The sequence below is a fragment of the Pimephales promelas genome, chromosome 14, assembly GCF_988280905.1.
Source record: "Pimephales promelas chromosome 14, fPimPro1.hap1.1, whole genome shotgun sequence".
Taxonomy (NCBI): Eukaryota; Metazoa; Chordata; class Actinopteri; order Cypriniformes; family Leuciscidae; genus Pimephales; species Pimephales promelas.
In genome coordinates, this window is record NC_142782.1 from 25,293,961 (window position 1) to 25,310,134 (window position 16,174).

The 16,174-nt window shown below is 35.3% G+C and overlaps 1 protein-coding gene across 2 annotated transcripts in view; it reads right to left on the reverse strand.

Annotated features, from left to right (window-relative positions):
* The window catches only part of fcho1 (FCH and mu domain containing endocytic adaptor 1), a 70,841-nt gene that overhangs the window by 40,783 nt on the left and 13,884 nt on the right, over positions 1–16,174 (reverse strand). The window contains exons 3-12 of one of the 2 annotated variants that reach the window (XM_089119720.1): positions 9,254–9,345; positions 6,715–6,789; positions 5,964–6,105; positions 4,523–4,675; positions 3,872–3,976; positions 2,423–2,521; positions 2,158–2,254; positions 1,725–1,842; positions 1,517–1,541; positions 246–306 (exon numbers count right to left, since the gene is read on the reverse strand). In XM_089119720.1, the coding sequence (XP_088975846.1) occupies positions 246–306; positions 1,517–1,541; positions 1,725–1,842; positions 2,158–2,254; positions 2,423–2,521; positions 3,872–3,976; positions 4,523–4,675; positions 5,964–6,105; positions 6,715–6,789; positions 9,254–9,345 (967 nt within the window). The remainder of the gene's footprint in view (positions 1–245; positions 307–1,516; positions 1,542–1,724; positions 1,843–2,157; positions 2,255–2,422; positions 2,522–3,871; positions 3,977–4,522; positions 4,676–5,963; positions 6,106–6,714; positions 6,790–9,253; positions 9,346–16,174) is intronic. The other variant, XM_089119721.1, reaches the window with a different exon arrangement.

A 16,174-nucleotide genomic window follows, 5' to 3' on the forward strand; every position in this document is an offset into this window, starting at 1 on the left:
GAAGCTTGAGTGCTTCGAGTAGAACAAACTGAATACTAAGACATTTTTGTTTTTAAATTCAAGTCAATTTCTTCATGTCAAACGGCTGATAGTATAAATGTACTAAATTGAATTGAAGCATTATTACTAGTGGTCTCAAACTTATGGACTCCACTGTATGTAAACACGCATACACTTCTGCACACACACACACACACTATACACTCTCACTGCATCCATGCCTGATGATTTATTCTGAAGGATATCATTCTGGTTGACGTCTGCACGTATGACAAAGCCCTCGTCGTCCACTTCGAGGGGTGAGTTCTACACACAAGCACAAACAGACAACACAAGCTCACAATAAGAAACAACATTTAAAGGCACAGGACATCAGCCGACAGATTGATGAATCTATGAAGGTCTGTAGCGTACATGTGGTCTGTCTTTCCCTCATAAACATACAAATGCTGTTGCCATGGCTCACATCAACAACAACAGCACTAATGTTTTAAGAGTCTGACTAAAGCTGAAGTCTTGCATAACAGCTTGTAACAAGCGTGTGTTTATGTAGGACCTCTGGCAGTTAGTGGGCTATCAGACATTCATTAAACACCCTCAGTATTGACAAGGTTAAATATAGCTTAATGAGGTAACCAGACCATGCCAGACGCGTCATTTTCTCATACACACTGAGGTCTGTGTAGAAAGAGTGTCTTCAGATTTCCAAACACACATGTGAACTTACATTCAAACAGTGGAGAGTATGTTTGTGTGTGTTTGTGGAGAAGGGTTTATTTGTCCTTAGTAGTTAGCTAAATCTGACAAAATCAATCATACTGATGGCATAAGCATAAGTCAATTCACCAACAAATGTCTCTTGTGAGCAGTTTCTTTTAAGTGAATAAAACATAAACATCATAAGCAGTGTAATTTGATTCACAAACAAATTATTCTCATAAGTCAGTTCTCCTAATGAATGATTCAAAAACACTCAGAAGGTAAGGAGTTATGGGTTTGAGGGTTATGGGGACCTATCCTTCACTGAATGCATCATTGCAACAGTATATTTAACCAACAGTATATGTGACTCACTCAATCTTACTTACAGTGATGGCCATCTCAAAATGAATTAGTTGAAATAAATGTAATTGAAGATTGGGAAACAGTCTTTGAGAGGTGTGTTAATAAACTAACAACTGTTTGAGATGAGAAGAGTAGCAGAAATTTAACCAAGAACAGCTGATAACACATGACTAGTAACCTGAACCTGTTCTGTGAGTGTAAACCAATAGTGTGTATGTGTGTGTGTGTGTGTAAAAGGTTTGGCTATACTTGTGATGGTCAAATGTCCTCACTTATATAGTGAAATATTATGACAGTATTTTTCTGGTCCTCGCAAGTTAAAAGAACTTTTAAATCTCATATTTCTGTGATGGGTAGGTTTACGGGTGGTTGGGTTAACAGTAACCTAATATAAAATCAATGGAACTAATATTGTGAAACAAACGTGTGTGTGTGTGTTATGAGAACTCACAAGAGCATCTGCCACAGCTGAATCCCTAGAGGACAAAAGAGGTATGAAAAGTTATTTGTTATTCAGTATATAACAATCTACAAGAATTGGTCACTGAAAAACTAATTTTTATCAACCACTGCTGTGAATTTATGTCTGAAAGTCTATGGTTACAGCCTTGATCTATAACATTTAAATGTATTGTGATTCATATGAATGCATGACTCACGTTGAATCGGGTTCCTTGTCTCTTTTTCCTAAGCCGGGGATCCTGAAGGCTTTAGCCCGACTCTTTTTACTGTTCTCAGATACCAGGGAGGACAGATACTCCTCAAACCCTACTGGACCTTTTCCACACACATACAACACAGTATTTAACGAGTTTGGTCACTGTATGGCAAAATCTAAAATTTGCAGAAGAATGATTTTCAATGCATTATTATCCAGTAAAACAGAAAAAGCAATCAATCAAATATGCTGAATATTTTATTAGACATTTCTAATTTCTTCTGGGGCGAGTTTTTACACATAAATCCAGCCTGGTCCTGGAGCATACTACACTATCTGCAGAAAATCCATTTTCATCTTTGGCCCAAATCATCTATGTCTGAAAAACCAGAAAGTTTATCTGGAATGATAGCTTTTATACATCTGTGACTCACCGGGTCTCTCCTTTCCTGTTCCCTTCTGCTCTGTGAACTTCTGAATGAGGTTCTCAATACCAATTTTCTCCACGTTCTGCTTGAATTCCTCATGAACCTAAAGGTGATAGAAAAAGATTTCATCAAGCACAGCTAATCGAGACCATGCTGACTAGAACAACTCTGAGCCTCAGAGTCTATTCGTCTGGACTGTTTTCAGCACAATATCAGAAATCAAAGAGAATATAGGAGTAGGGAAAATCTCAAGAGTGAATGCAAGCCATACCTGCCCAACCTGTACGTGTGTGTCTTCAATGGAATGTGAATACGCTTTGATCAGTAGCTTCATCTGTCGTAAATGAGCTTCCTCAATGTCCTGAAATTTCTGTGGAAAATGTGGAAAAACAAATGTAGAGTCGTCAGATTTTTAAAACGTTTTGTCTCTAATGGTCACCAAGATTACATATATTTGATGAAAAATACAGTAGATTGTAAAATTGTGATTTAATATTAAAATTTTAAATAACTGTTCTCTACTTAAATATACAGTACTTTAAAATCTGATATGCTGATTTGGTGATCAAGAGACATTTCTTATTATTATTATCAATCTTGAAAATGGTTGTTCTTAATTAAATTTTGTGGAAACCATGAAACATTTTTATCAGGATTGGATGAATAGAAAGCACAAAATAACAGAATTTGTGAATTAGAAAAGTTTGATAGCAATGTAAAAAAAATCTTTTTAATTTTAATTTAATTTTAAAATGTAATTCTTCCAAACTGAATAAAAGTACCAATTTCTTAAAAAAAACAAAAACTTTTAAATCCTAAAAATTAGTATTGTGAATCTTCACATTATAGCATGGCCTCAATTTCCTTGCTGCTTTAAAGCGGTTAACAAAACAATCTAATAAAATTGAAAGAAAAACAGAAATTATGTTTCTTAATGAAAGATAAGTTATTTATAAAATAAATATATCTGATAAAACAATTATAATCCTCACTGCCTACTTTTTGTCATTACGATCATATATTACTGATATGAATCTTCTCAAGGTCTTGCTTCAATATTTGATTTTTTTTGGAAGTTTTTTTTTAGATTTCCAATTATTAGTAAGATTTCCTATTAGTAAGTAGGAACAACAGAAAACAAAATCAGGGCAACACCATTGAATACATGTATGTTATGCAAATATATTTTCTGTCTGACAGTAATGATAATTCAACAGATGGAGCAAAATAGCAAACTATTAGGATGCACAAGTATATTTGCAACCATTATTTGGGATCTCAGTATATCAGGACCTTACATTTGAACTTTTGCTTGAGTTTAAACAGAGCCAGCCCAAGCATTTAACAGTGGTCAGCCTCTATAATTTTTAAGATTATTGTTGATGCCCTAATTAACTCTCCGAGTGAGGTCAGGACTTCTCTTGGATTTTACAGATTCATCCTTTGCTCTCAAATTATTCATGCATGCAGGTCAAAACCAGGCAGAAATAGACTGTAGGCATGTAATCATTTTGTCAAACAGACTGCTTTAATGCCGCTCGTAGTCATGGTAACTTCACATGGCTTTATTGAGCTCATTGAAATTGCTCCGAAGGTCCTGATTATGAGAACATGCGAGCTAACCTAGCTTATTATCTGCTTTAAAGAAGTTTCGCATATGCGACTAATGCGCTCAGCAGGGATGGGGAAAAAAAAACAACTCAACTGTCATATCACCAACCTGTGCTGATTCACTCATTTTCTGTTCAAAGTCTCCTCCAGCACGGTTAAACTTCTCTATAGACCCTGTGAACGACTCAGCTGCCTTCTTCGATTTCAGCTCAGCCTGAGAAAAGAGAAAGAGGCAGATGAAACAAATATATTAGCAAAGCTAGAAATTAAGCCTTCACTTCAAGATGATGCAAGAAGGCTACCAGCTTAAAGGATTAATTCAACCAAAAAATGTAAAAGCTGCAGTCAAGACATTCGACTTTCGTTCCTCAGTGGAACACAATATTCATGAAGAATTGTGCAGCTGCTCGCTTTGTTTCATGCTTTTAAACTTCAATTCAAAGTTTAAGTCATTATTCAGAGAAAATCTTGAGATCTGCCAAAAGTAGTAATGGCAGCTTGGTTAACAAATTGTGTTTTTGAAACAGACCTTTTCAATGTATCAGTTGACATGGTTCACAGAACTGCTTCATAAATCAAAATGACCTGGTTCTCAAGTCCAACAAGTCTGTGAATAACTTAAATATGAACTTTTTGTAACACTAAACTATTATATGACTTGGAATGTAGCACACAAGTCGTAATGACCACTTTTATGGTGCTTTTGTTTACTTTGTGAGGTCAGTAATGTTCATTTTTGGACTCTCTCAAACACAAGCACCTTTTCCAGCTCTTTCTGAGGCACTCCCTCTTTGCGTAGTCTCTCCAGCTCTACACACTTGCTGTGGTAGCCTTCTCTGGCCTTCTGCAGGTGGGCGTTCTGGACCTGAAGAGATTGTACTGACTCCAGAGTACCAATCACTTCCTCTTTCGTCTACAAAAGACACAACATAGTTAAATATATGGTACAACGGGGCTAAAGGCACACCTTAAAAAAATGTGCTTCAAGATTTTGTTTTGTGAATGTTAAGCAATGCTGCTCCTAAAACAAATCAGAGAGCGAGAAAATAACAATAAATTAAATCTAACTAGAGTAATTGGTTTTGTCGTTTATGTTACCCCCTGACCTAGACCAGGGACCGTAACAATAGTGTATGATTGCAAAAGAAAAAGAAAATTGGATTGAACATTGATGGAGCAACAGATTTTGTGTGAAAATAAATCATAAAGGTGGTTTATTTTGTTTAAAAATCTTATAGATGTATGAGGTGGCAAGGTGGGCATGGGGCAAATGGCACTCATTATTTATAAAAATACTTTAGCAAAAAAAGTAAATATTTGTTATAAACAACCACTTTAGCAAAGTATGTACTATTTTCGGTTTATTTTGATAAATAAAATAATTCATTTTTGTTCAATAAATATACTGTAAGTTGTTCATTGAAAAATATATTTTAAAAAAATCGATTCTGAAAGCATTTAAGGAGATTCCATAATAATTAAATATAGATTCACAGTAGTAACAATAAATTATATTTTATTATATGATATGATTAATATCATATTTATAAATATGATGGTTTCATTATAAATACGGTTGACACACCCAACTTACCATCTGAATCTAACCATGTCATGGCAACAATTGGAAAATCAGCTGGCTGTTATAATCATTTTAATTATTATGCCTTTTAACCCTACCCGTAACTACCATACTTTTACATATTCTTCCTTTATTGAAAAACTGTTGCTTTAATTAGCTTGAACAAAACTGAAAATCATTAAGAAGACCTTTGTTTCAAAATATATGAAATAATTTTAGCGATTCTCATTTGCTACTTAAATCTACAAAATGTTAAAACACCAAATAGTAGATCAAATTACAACAGAAAAATTTAACTTTGTGCTGCTGGCCGCCATCAGACAAATTTCCACGTGTATTTTGAAAAACAAATGCTTTGTAAAGTGCTGCGGCAAATTTTAGAGGAAAATAAAATCAAAGGCACTTTTACCCAGTTGTACCTACAATCAAGATTTTAAGCACAACATTAGAACTCAATGCACTCGTTCACATCAGTCTGAAGTACTGCAGGGGATCGGAAATATTGTGGTGGACACTTAATGAAAAACAAAACAGTGATGCACAGTTGTGGGTACATAAGCCAGTTATTTATCAAAGGCATGTGCAAAGATTCAATCCATTTAAAAAGCCCTTTATTTACCTTGCGGTGAATTTTGACCTGCTCCTCGCTGTACTTGCTGATGTCACGGATGAGGTCATTCATCTTCCTCATGAGCTCTAGGTGGCAGAGGGCCACTTTGTCCGAGGACACACGAAACACGTCCCACATGGGGGCAAATGTGCTGGAAATGTGAAGCAGGTGGTTAGATGCTGATGAATGGAAGTGCATAAGCTCAGTTTTTTTTTTTTTTTTTTTTTTTTTTACAACACAGCAGTATTAGAAAAACAACAGGTTTCCATGTCTTTGTAAGTCTACCTCTTTTCAAACATAAAGTTCATAGGAAAAAAAAATGTATATAAAAACTGCATGGCCAAATAAAATGTTTACATTTCTATTACCTTTGTATCTATGCTCTTAATTCTTTACGAATTTGACTCTATGCTAACTTTGCATCTTTGCAAAGTCAGTTTTTACAGTGTTAGAGCACTGCGTGATTATTTTGACAACTAGCACATGCTTGTGCAGACAGGAAGTGAGGTGAAGGAAGCAGAGGAAAGAGCTAACCATAGCAATGACTTTTCGTTCGATTACACAGCCACATGTACTAATGCGCAAAATAAAAATACTTGCATGCAATTCACTTGAATCTCCCTGCTGGTAAGTATCTGTAAGCCAGCACCAGGACTCTTTTCAAGAGAAATCTTTTCAATGTTTTGTTCCTCTCCAGATGACATAAATCAGAAGGTAATGGTGATTTTGAACACATAATAACAGCAATGAAATCACTCACCCAAGAGGGCTTCCATTGCTAGCAATCTTGGCGAGTTTGCTCATGGATTTCGAGTAAGTCTCCTCAATGGCTGCCCTTAAATGCAAACACACACAAATTGTCAGCAGGTAATCGTTTCGCAAAAATACTTTCACACTAAAGTGATTAAGCACCAACATTAATGCTTCAAAGTTCACAAATGTTTCTTCAGAGCTGGGTGCTAAGTGTTTATATTTGCAATGGTATACACACTGACACTTTTTTATTTGAGGAAAAAAAATAAAATGTGGTAGAACCCTTTGGGAACCATTTTGGGAAAAATGCCCAAATGCTATAGTTACTACTGTGTAAAACCCATTAAAAATATGATTTTTTTTTTTAAGGAGGCCCATGTTCATTTACAATTATTTCAATACTTCATAAATGTAATAACTGTTCTACTGTATGGTTACATACATGGTCAGTTTTTGTATCCAACCATGGACCATCAGGACAAAGACTGATACAAGAGTCAAAAGATCTGCCTTCTCGACCAGCCAAGCTTTTTTTGGGGGAAAAAAGGATGTTGTCATTATTATGTCAGTGCGTCGGGCTATATTGTTCATATTATTTGATTCTTAAAAGTAAAATTTTGCTTTCTGTAGGAACAGTCAAATCAGATTCTTCAAGGAACAGAGACACTTTGAGGCACAATGTCCTGAGTGGATATAAAATGGCCTTTTGGAAAATTGATTTATGTAATTTATTGCACAAGCTATGCTTTTATCAGGGACGCATTTGTCTCTCTCAATTCCTCAGCACTTTCCTCCAGGGCTTTCCTGGACAGATTTCTAACACATACACACACACACACAAAAATACAATTTAATCCTCTAGTCCATGACGAAGAGTGCCTGCATCCAACTCTATTATAATGGATAGAAGAGCCTATGAAATTTGGCAGTCGGTTTGGCGGAGCTCTAAATAGTCTCTGTTCTCTATGCAGAATTAGAGAGAGTCGTTATGGAATTTTTATTTTAATTATTGCAATTAGCTCCAACTCAAGTGTCTACTACAGACCAAATGAAATGCTCACACGTCCCACATATGCTGTCAGTGGAAGGGTAAAACGATCCACTGCATATACACGAAGCATTTCTGACTTCTGCACTTCCTTGCGTTTGTGGACGTGTATGGGTGGACAGTGAGCACTTTGTTGACTGCTCTGTCCTCTCTCAGGTTAGTGTGTTTTGACACTCCAGTGTTGTGTGCTGAAAGACAGCAATGTGGTGTGGAGAAAGCAAGTAATGGAACAGAGAGAGTAATTCGAGCAAAAAGGCAAAAGATAATATGTTATATGAAAAAAGATTACATACAGCACAGGCCCGGTTTCACAGACAGGGCTTAGATTAAGCCAGGATTAGGCCTTTGTTCAATGAGGACATTTAAGAAGCTTTTTTAAATGTGCATTAAAAATCATTACTGTTGTTAACTTGAGACAAAACAATGGCACTGACATATTTTAAGATTATGTTTCAGTTGAAACTGCTCAAACATGAATATTAGTCTGGGACTAGGCTTAAACCTGGTCTGTGAAACTGGGCAAAAATTATATTAATTGTTATAGCATTACATTATGCTACGCTATGTTGCGTTGTTACTGTAATGTAATATTTGGCTACATTTTTTTAAGGTAGCCTTGTTACAGTTTTTTTTTTTAACATTTAAGTACTGAGTAATATTAATTAACGTGTACTTACTATATAATTAGGGTTAGGGTTTGGTTTAAGGTTTGTTGCTTGTAATTATGCATAATTTACTGTTATTACTAATAAGACAAAATATTAATAGGATAACTTAATGTAACATGAAATAATAATAAGACAAACCAGCACAACATAGCAAAATGTAATGTAACGTCAAATGATCAGTTCAAATAAGACTAACATAATATTATGTAGCATAATATAACATTACGGTATATAAGACACAATAAGATCAAATAAGAAAACATTACAATAATGTAATGTAGCATAACATAATATAACATTATACTGTATGATAAAACATTACACCAAAAATGTAACAGCAAAACATCACAATAATGTAATGTAACAATATACGATAAGACAAAAAAACACTATCATAAAATAAAGTCGAAAAATGTAATCTAACATCACATAAGATGAGACAAATGAGACAAAACATCTCTTTTAACATAACACAACATACCTTAATATAACATGATCATATAATATATGTCATGCACCCCAGCATGTCATGTCAGATTAAATAAGATAAAGTAAGATGTAATGTAACGTAATTACTTTCTAACATACAATAAATCCAGTATAATAAAGTATAATACAGCATAACGTGAATGGACATTATCAAAATATTATAACATGAATATTCCACTTTGATGTAACTTATCAAAATTACAACAGCTACAGTTGAGTTACAAACACAAGAAGTGAGGAGTAGAAAACAAATTCTACGCCACATTCCTGTCAGTACCAGTTACAACATATCACTCCTCCTTCCCATCACCATGACAACTCCTCCCAAAACAACACCTCACCTCTCGCGCACGAACTCAGCCAACTCTTTGGTGGCGATCTGTCCATGCTTCATGTTATGGTAGAGAACGTCAAAACCTGCATTCTTTTCTCCCTGTGAACAAACAAAAACACCAGCATAAGGCACATTCATGTAGCGTGTGCAAAATCAATCATCATTGGAATGTGTCCAAATATAAATAGAAAGAGGAACATCTTCCAAGTTCCTGGGGTGTCGATTGTGAGCCATTGGCCACAACAGGCACAAAATATGTGCTTGTATAGAATGTCAGTATTTCTAAGCAATCTTCTCTCATCATTTGCAGAACACATACGAGATCAGATTCAGGGAGAACTGAAGGAACAGATACAAATCTGCTGACTGGACAGGTTCCAAAATTGACTTTTTTCCACTTTTTCCAAAATTCAATAGAAAGTAAATAAGCGTTAAACCATATTACTCTTATGTTACTCGTGTTACTGTACATGTTACCTCTATTTTAGGAAATACAATGTAAGAATGACAGTCTGACTCTGTATTTTATGTTTTGTTTTGGCATAAAAGACACTGAATCAAATCAAAGACAAACAAAAACAAACCAAGCGTTTTTCTTTTATTGTCCACTGATGTGGAAAAATTCCATTCAGAGAATAACCTGTCAAACCCTCATCCCTCTGGTTACAGAAATACACAACTGAAAATCTCTGAAAATACATATTTTTAATGAAATAATACTATTATCGTACTTAATTTGTAAGATTAAAAAAAAAATCATACAAATAATATAATACAATATAGTGCGCTAACTTCCGGAAATGAGTTTCTGTAGGGTGGGATGTCTGGTGTAGTGAAAATACAACAACAAAAGAATAGCACAGCAGTGTGTGCAAAACACACCACGTGAGCAAGGAGCACAACACTTCTCCCAGACTTCCCTCAAAGGCCAAGGCCCAGTAGGGGAGATCCTCAGATGATAACCTCTGGAACAAAGTAACAGCACATCCTGCGGTCAAAGTTAGCAAGTATAAAAATAGCCCCCTTTCTTTTAGCCAACAGAAAAATGTCAACAAAGAAGAGGGAAAAAGAAATGACAGAACCAGAGAAGTCAGTGGCCAAGATATCTCCAAACCACAAAAAGTGAAACTTCCCAGGTAAAAGATTGGCAAAATTCCCACTGTCCAAAGATGCGAAACTGGGCACGGCCAACTAAACAAAATACTGATTCCAACAATCTACTGCAAAAGTGTTGCACAATATATGAATTTTTTTACAAATTTTAAGGGGAAACGTTACATTGATGTTAAGTACGAGTATTGCATTTAAAGACACTTTTGCAAATTAGTCCTCTCTTAAAAAAAGTCACTTACTTCAACAATTCAACAGCCCTTTTCAACAGTCAACAATTTTAGCCCATTTAACTCTTCTTTGATCATTAAAATGACATTTAAAAAAAAAAATTCCTTTAAATAAAAAATTGTTGCCTTAAAATAGCTTGAATGTAACTCTACACCCTTGCCTCATTTAGTATATGAGGTTCTATAATTATGCAAATTACCCCGCCTCTACTCACTCGCACCAGCTCAGAGATCCACTCATTGACGATCACACGTTGACGTGATTGGTTACAAGGTAGTTTGTGATGTCAGAGACACCAGCGATTTCAAAACGCTTTTTTGAAACTGTCTTTGGTTCACTGCAGTTTTAAGGAGAAAATATTCAGCAATTGTGTTGACTGTTGATGGGTCTTGAATTTGCACATTTTGTCTAAAAGCATATTAAAAACACCACATAGACATAAACTACATTAAAAACTTGATTTTCACCACAGGGGGACTTTATGTCTAAACTGAGTCTTTTTAGCTCTCATTAAGAAAGTGAAAAACTGGTGAGCTACAAGTCAACAGCTGTTATTTATGAGACTAGAATATGAACTAGACTTTTGTAAATTTACATTTTAGGTGTGACATTTAACAAAATTGATTTTTCCGGAAATATTTTATTTATAGTTTGAATTTGAATCTGGTATATTTTAATTCTATAGATTTGTGACATTGAACAAAAATTGAATCGTTTTAAGGTTTATTTTACATTTGTGTTTCTAAAGAGCAGATTTGTTATGTTCTGAAGTGAAATTATCCGTAAATATTCAGATTAAAAAAAAATGCAGATCATACAAAAAAGCAAGTCAGAGGTCAAGATTTTGTGTCCAACAGGGAAAGTAGAGATTTGGGCCAATCAGAGAGCTGATACAATTCTATAGCGAGGTGAAGTGCCAAAAGACAACTGAACCAAATAAATCAGTCAGATACTTTTGCTTTGAATCAAATGATGGGGTTGGTTAAGTTGAAAATCCTTATTTGAAAAAAATGGGTCACTTTATTCTTTATGTTCCTGTGACCCTATAGTCAAATCCAGACTAGGTATCAGTTATCCATGGACCCTTCTGGTGTTCAGTTTCAGTCTTTTATTCTCTACATGTTCACAGTATAGTGCTGTTTAAAGAACCCTGGTCACAAAACAACAGTTGGACCAAACGGACCATTTGCAACTAACATGTAATTTCAATGTTAGAACGAAATGAAAACAACAGCTGACGTTTGTTGTGTGGCCAGAATGCTTGTTGAAACCTGACCCCTTTGGAAAGCTGATCTCCCATGATTCTCTCTGCTCTGCCCACACAGCACAGGTACAACAGCACCCCTTCTAAAGCCATCTTTCCTTCTCTCACTCTATTCTGCCTCTTTCTCTCATTTCCCTCTTTCTTTTTATACGTTGAACAACTATCAGGCAGGCTTAAACAGACACTGTTTTCCCCTGGATTCCTCAGTCAGGATTCAGTGCTGGAAATGACAAATGGAATGATGGCCCATCGGTTGACAGTCTGTTCTTCATAGCTTCATTCCCTGAAGTTCATTTGCAAAGCATACAGCAGTATCTGCCATTCACCTTAAGTAACGTGATGCCGCCACAGAGGACGCTTTATGTTTGAAGAGAGCATGACAGACAGGGAGCGAGAAACAAAGCGTAAGTGGACGGCTGCAATGACATTAAGCAGAGCTGCAGGTGTTGAAAGAGGAACTCCAATCCGCTCGGTATTAACGTGTCTCCTACTAAGATAGCGGTTGCTAAAGAGACAGGGTTCCCCTGGAAACTGTGAGAGAGCGGGTGCCTCATGACAGCTCATTCCATAAGGTGAGGGGCATACGATATGTGTGTGTCAGTGCTAGAGAGGGGCTAGTCCCAAGACTGTTAAAAATCAGTTTGACCTCTCTTCTAAGGAAGTGGAAAAAAGCTTTGTTTGATATATATTTTGTATTATAAAATTATTATAAATACTATAAATAAATAATGTAATAAAAAACTCTAATATATAAAATATTTGTTTAGCACCTTTCACACAAGAAAAGCAGCTTAAAGTGCTTTAAAGCATTACAATAAGCATCAACATGAAAACAAATAAAAAACATAATAATGTAAGATTAAAAATGAAATCCACTTGATATTATACATGATATTAAAAGACGACAAAATTAGTGCTCAGAGATTCATTCGGCCAACTTCCTGAGGAAAATGCTGCACAATGGCATGGATCTTTACAACGTCGCACATAACAGAAATTAATATGATTAGCCTTTTGCTTGAATACGCTATCAAACAGATAATAATGTGTTTCTACTGTTACACGAACCATGTCCCCGTCCACCATCTCAGAGTCAGATTTTTCCGATTTTTCATATCAACAGAAAAATATACTGGGATAACCAGGCTTCTTTCACGACTCCCCTGCTAGTTTGCTGTTAATGATATGCTAAAGCCGGTCAGTACTTTGACGTGATTGGTTACAATGTAGACCGTGCTTTTGAGACTGTCTTTGTTTCACAGTAGTTTTAAGGAGAAAATACTCCGCAATGTTGTTGACTTGTTGAATTTGCACATGGTATTAATGCTTATTAAAAACACCACATAACATTAAAAGTTTGAGTTTCACGACAGGGGGACTTTAAAAGTTTTTAGAGAGCTGGATTCCCTAAAATCTGCTTGTAATGTGTTAAGTCATTAATGTTGAGAGAATCATTTCAAATTAAAACTTTCCCATCATGCCATGTGTTTGTCTTTTAAAAGTCAGTCTGTGCATGAGGCTGAACATCACAATGATAGCCTGTGTTAGCCTGCAGAACTAACCAGTCTCACTTGATTTTAATTAACCATATGCTGTAAACACACAAGCAGCATGTAAGAAGGTCTAATATGGAGTTTTATGAATAAGCCATGTCTCATGGAAGTTGTAGAAGATTGCAGGACATTCCAGTGTCATGTCTCGGGGCAATGAGGCAATCATGTGAGACCCAAAAAAAAAAAAAAACCACAAACAAACAACAAGCAACAGAACAGAACACTGTATAGTCCCTAAAAATCCTTTTCACATTCTAGCGTCAGTGCAAGTGGATGAGTTCACCATGGCTCCAGACAGAGAAGGACTGCGTGTTTTTTTTTTTCTTGCTCAACATCAATTCTTAAAGTCCCAATATCTACTCTTTATAAATCTCTATAGTTTGGCTGTGTGAAAACTTGTATGTACAGCACTGCCCATCTGATTTCTTTCATGAGTTGATTCTTTTATGAAAGAAAACAGATCTGAATCCATTTGAAATACTGCTCTGTATTAATTAGAGCATTACAAGAGAGAGAATGTTTATTTTATCAATGTAAAAACATGAAAGCACAATTTTTACTATAACTGAAATATAATTAATCTAAATTGAATCAATTAAAGTCCCAATTTTCAGAACCGAATCAAAATAATTCTCAGTGAATTGATTTTTTTAAATCATTGTTTGTATCTTAATCAGAATCTTGAGTGAGATTGTTCATAGCAATGCATTTGTTGGATATTTGATTATTTGCACATTTCCCAGAATTCCCCTTCAAAGGGGCTGTAAAGGATGTACTGCTGACTGTGCATTATGGTTAAAACACACACACACACACACACATGGCCCAGTCCTGTCACCTATGATGAATAACTGCATTAGCTTTTAGGTGAGAAAGAAGGAAATCAATCATTGACTGAACTAAAGTATTTCATTCTCCTCTCTTTTACCTTTATTGAGACGAGTCTTGATTAAATCACACGAGTGGGACAGTAAGAAGACAGATATAGTGTATCAGTGATGTTTATCTTGAATTGGAGATGAAGACAGGGCTATACATTAACTTGAGGAATTCTCTTACTTCTGTTCTCAGAAGAAAAAAAGAGTTGTTGTTTTTTAATGAAATTCTATTCATTGATTACATGCACAAAAAAAGCCTCTCTATGACAATGGAAACTGATGGATCATGAGGGACAAATAATGATTTGCTCAGTAGGCATAACTGATATGCTGAAAGGAAGACAAAGTTAAGTGTGTTCTAATCAGGTTAGAATGGGTCTAACTAATTAACAAATTATAAAGGCTTGTGTTTTGAATAAAAAATATTCATGAACCTTATTTTTGAATTCTTAATTATACAACTTGTCTGGACATTCTCAGAGGGTTACTAATCCATGACCGATGCAATTAATATTCACACACTACACTATACATTCTATACATACTATATACATATTTTTATATCAAACATTAATAATAAAAGCACAACACTATGAGAACGATGGACAGAAACGTCAATGCATGTGTAGATGAATTTAAAAAAAACCTTTCAATCTGCCAATCTCAGGGTGAAAGGTAATCTGCGTATAATTTTAGTTTTTTTCTGGTGATACTAGATAAGTTCCTGTGGTTTAGGTGGCATATTTCACTCATACTGGTGTGGCCAGAGTCATTTTCACAGACAAATGTGAGAAAATGCATGCTTTGTAGAGCTAAGGTCATGCATTAAACAATTATCTAGATCTAATAAACCCTCATCTTCCAAAGCGTCACAAATACTTTAATGTGAGACTGAAAGATCTACATCCAAGCTTGCAAAATTGAAACAGAACAGTAAGAGTGAAACTAAATGAACTGATCAGGCTGTTAAATGAGCTCTCTGTTGTGTGAGACAACATCTGACAGCCTGCTGAACGCCCTGTTTTCCATCTGAGGAGAAAACTAATTGAAGACAGTTGTAAAGATGAAGCTATGAGCTAAATAAGGAATGTGCTTAATCACTGCAATTGTGAATTCCCTCTCGGGGACTTAATTAATCATGCATTTTCAGTAATTACCCAAATGTGTCGTTTCAGTCTTTTCACACAGGTGTTTTTATTCAGTGCTGAAGAAACAGTCCGAGCAGGATTAACGCACACAATAAGACAAGCACACACAATTATGATCACATTACACACACACACACACACACACACACACACAAGCATATTTCTTTAAAAGTAACATGAATAAGTATTTCTAATGTGTTTTGTAATCTGATGCATTTCTATATATATATAAAAAAAAAATCCCATCGGGAATTTATTATATTGTCACTATATCCTCCTCCTGAAACACCTCCAGCACTCATTGGTTGAAATTTAGGCAACAAAAAAGAAACTCATTTTATAAAACAAAAAACGAATTAACCGATCAATCTGCTGAATTCTTATGACAGTTCTTCGGTACAACACGCATTGATGAATCATGCACAAAAAGACCAAAAATGTGTATTAAAGGGGTCATGAACTGGCTTTTTAAATTTTATTATATCGTTGTCTGAGGTCAACTTATGACGTTGGCTTGGTTTTTGCATTCAAAAACATCAAAATGAATAAGTAATAGGCTATTTTCTAACCTACTGTAGTTTTAAGCCTAGCTGTCTCGCACTTAAGACTTGGATGTAAACGCCCACTGCTGTGAGTGGAGAACAGTTTTGCATATTATAATGAGTTTCAACTCACCCGTCAATGCACTTGGGGGAAATTGTTTTGAAAACGTCCAATGTTGTAAAATGGCAACCGGAATGATTT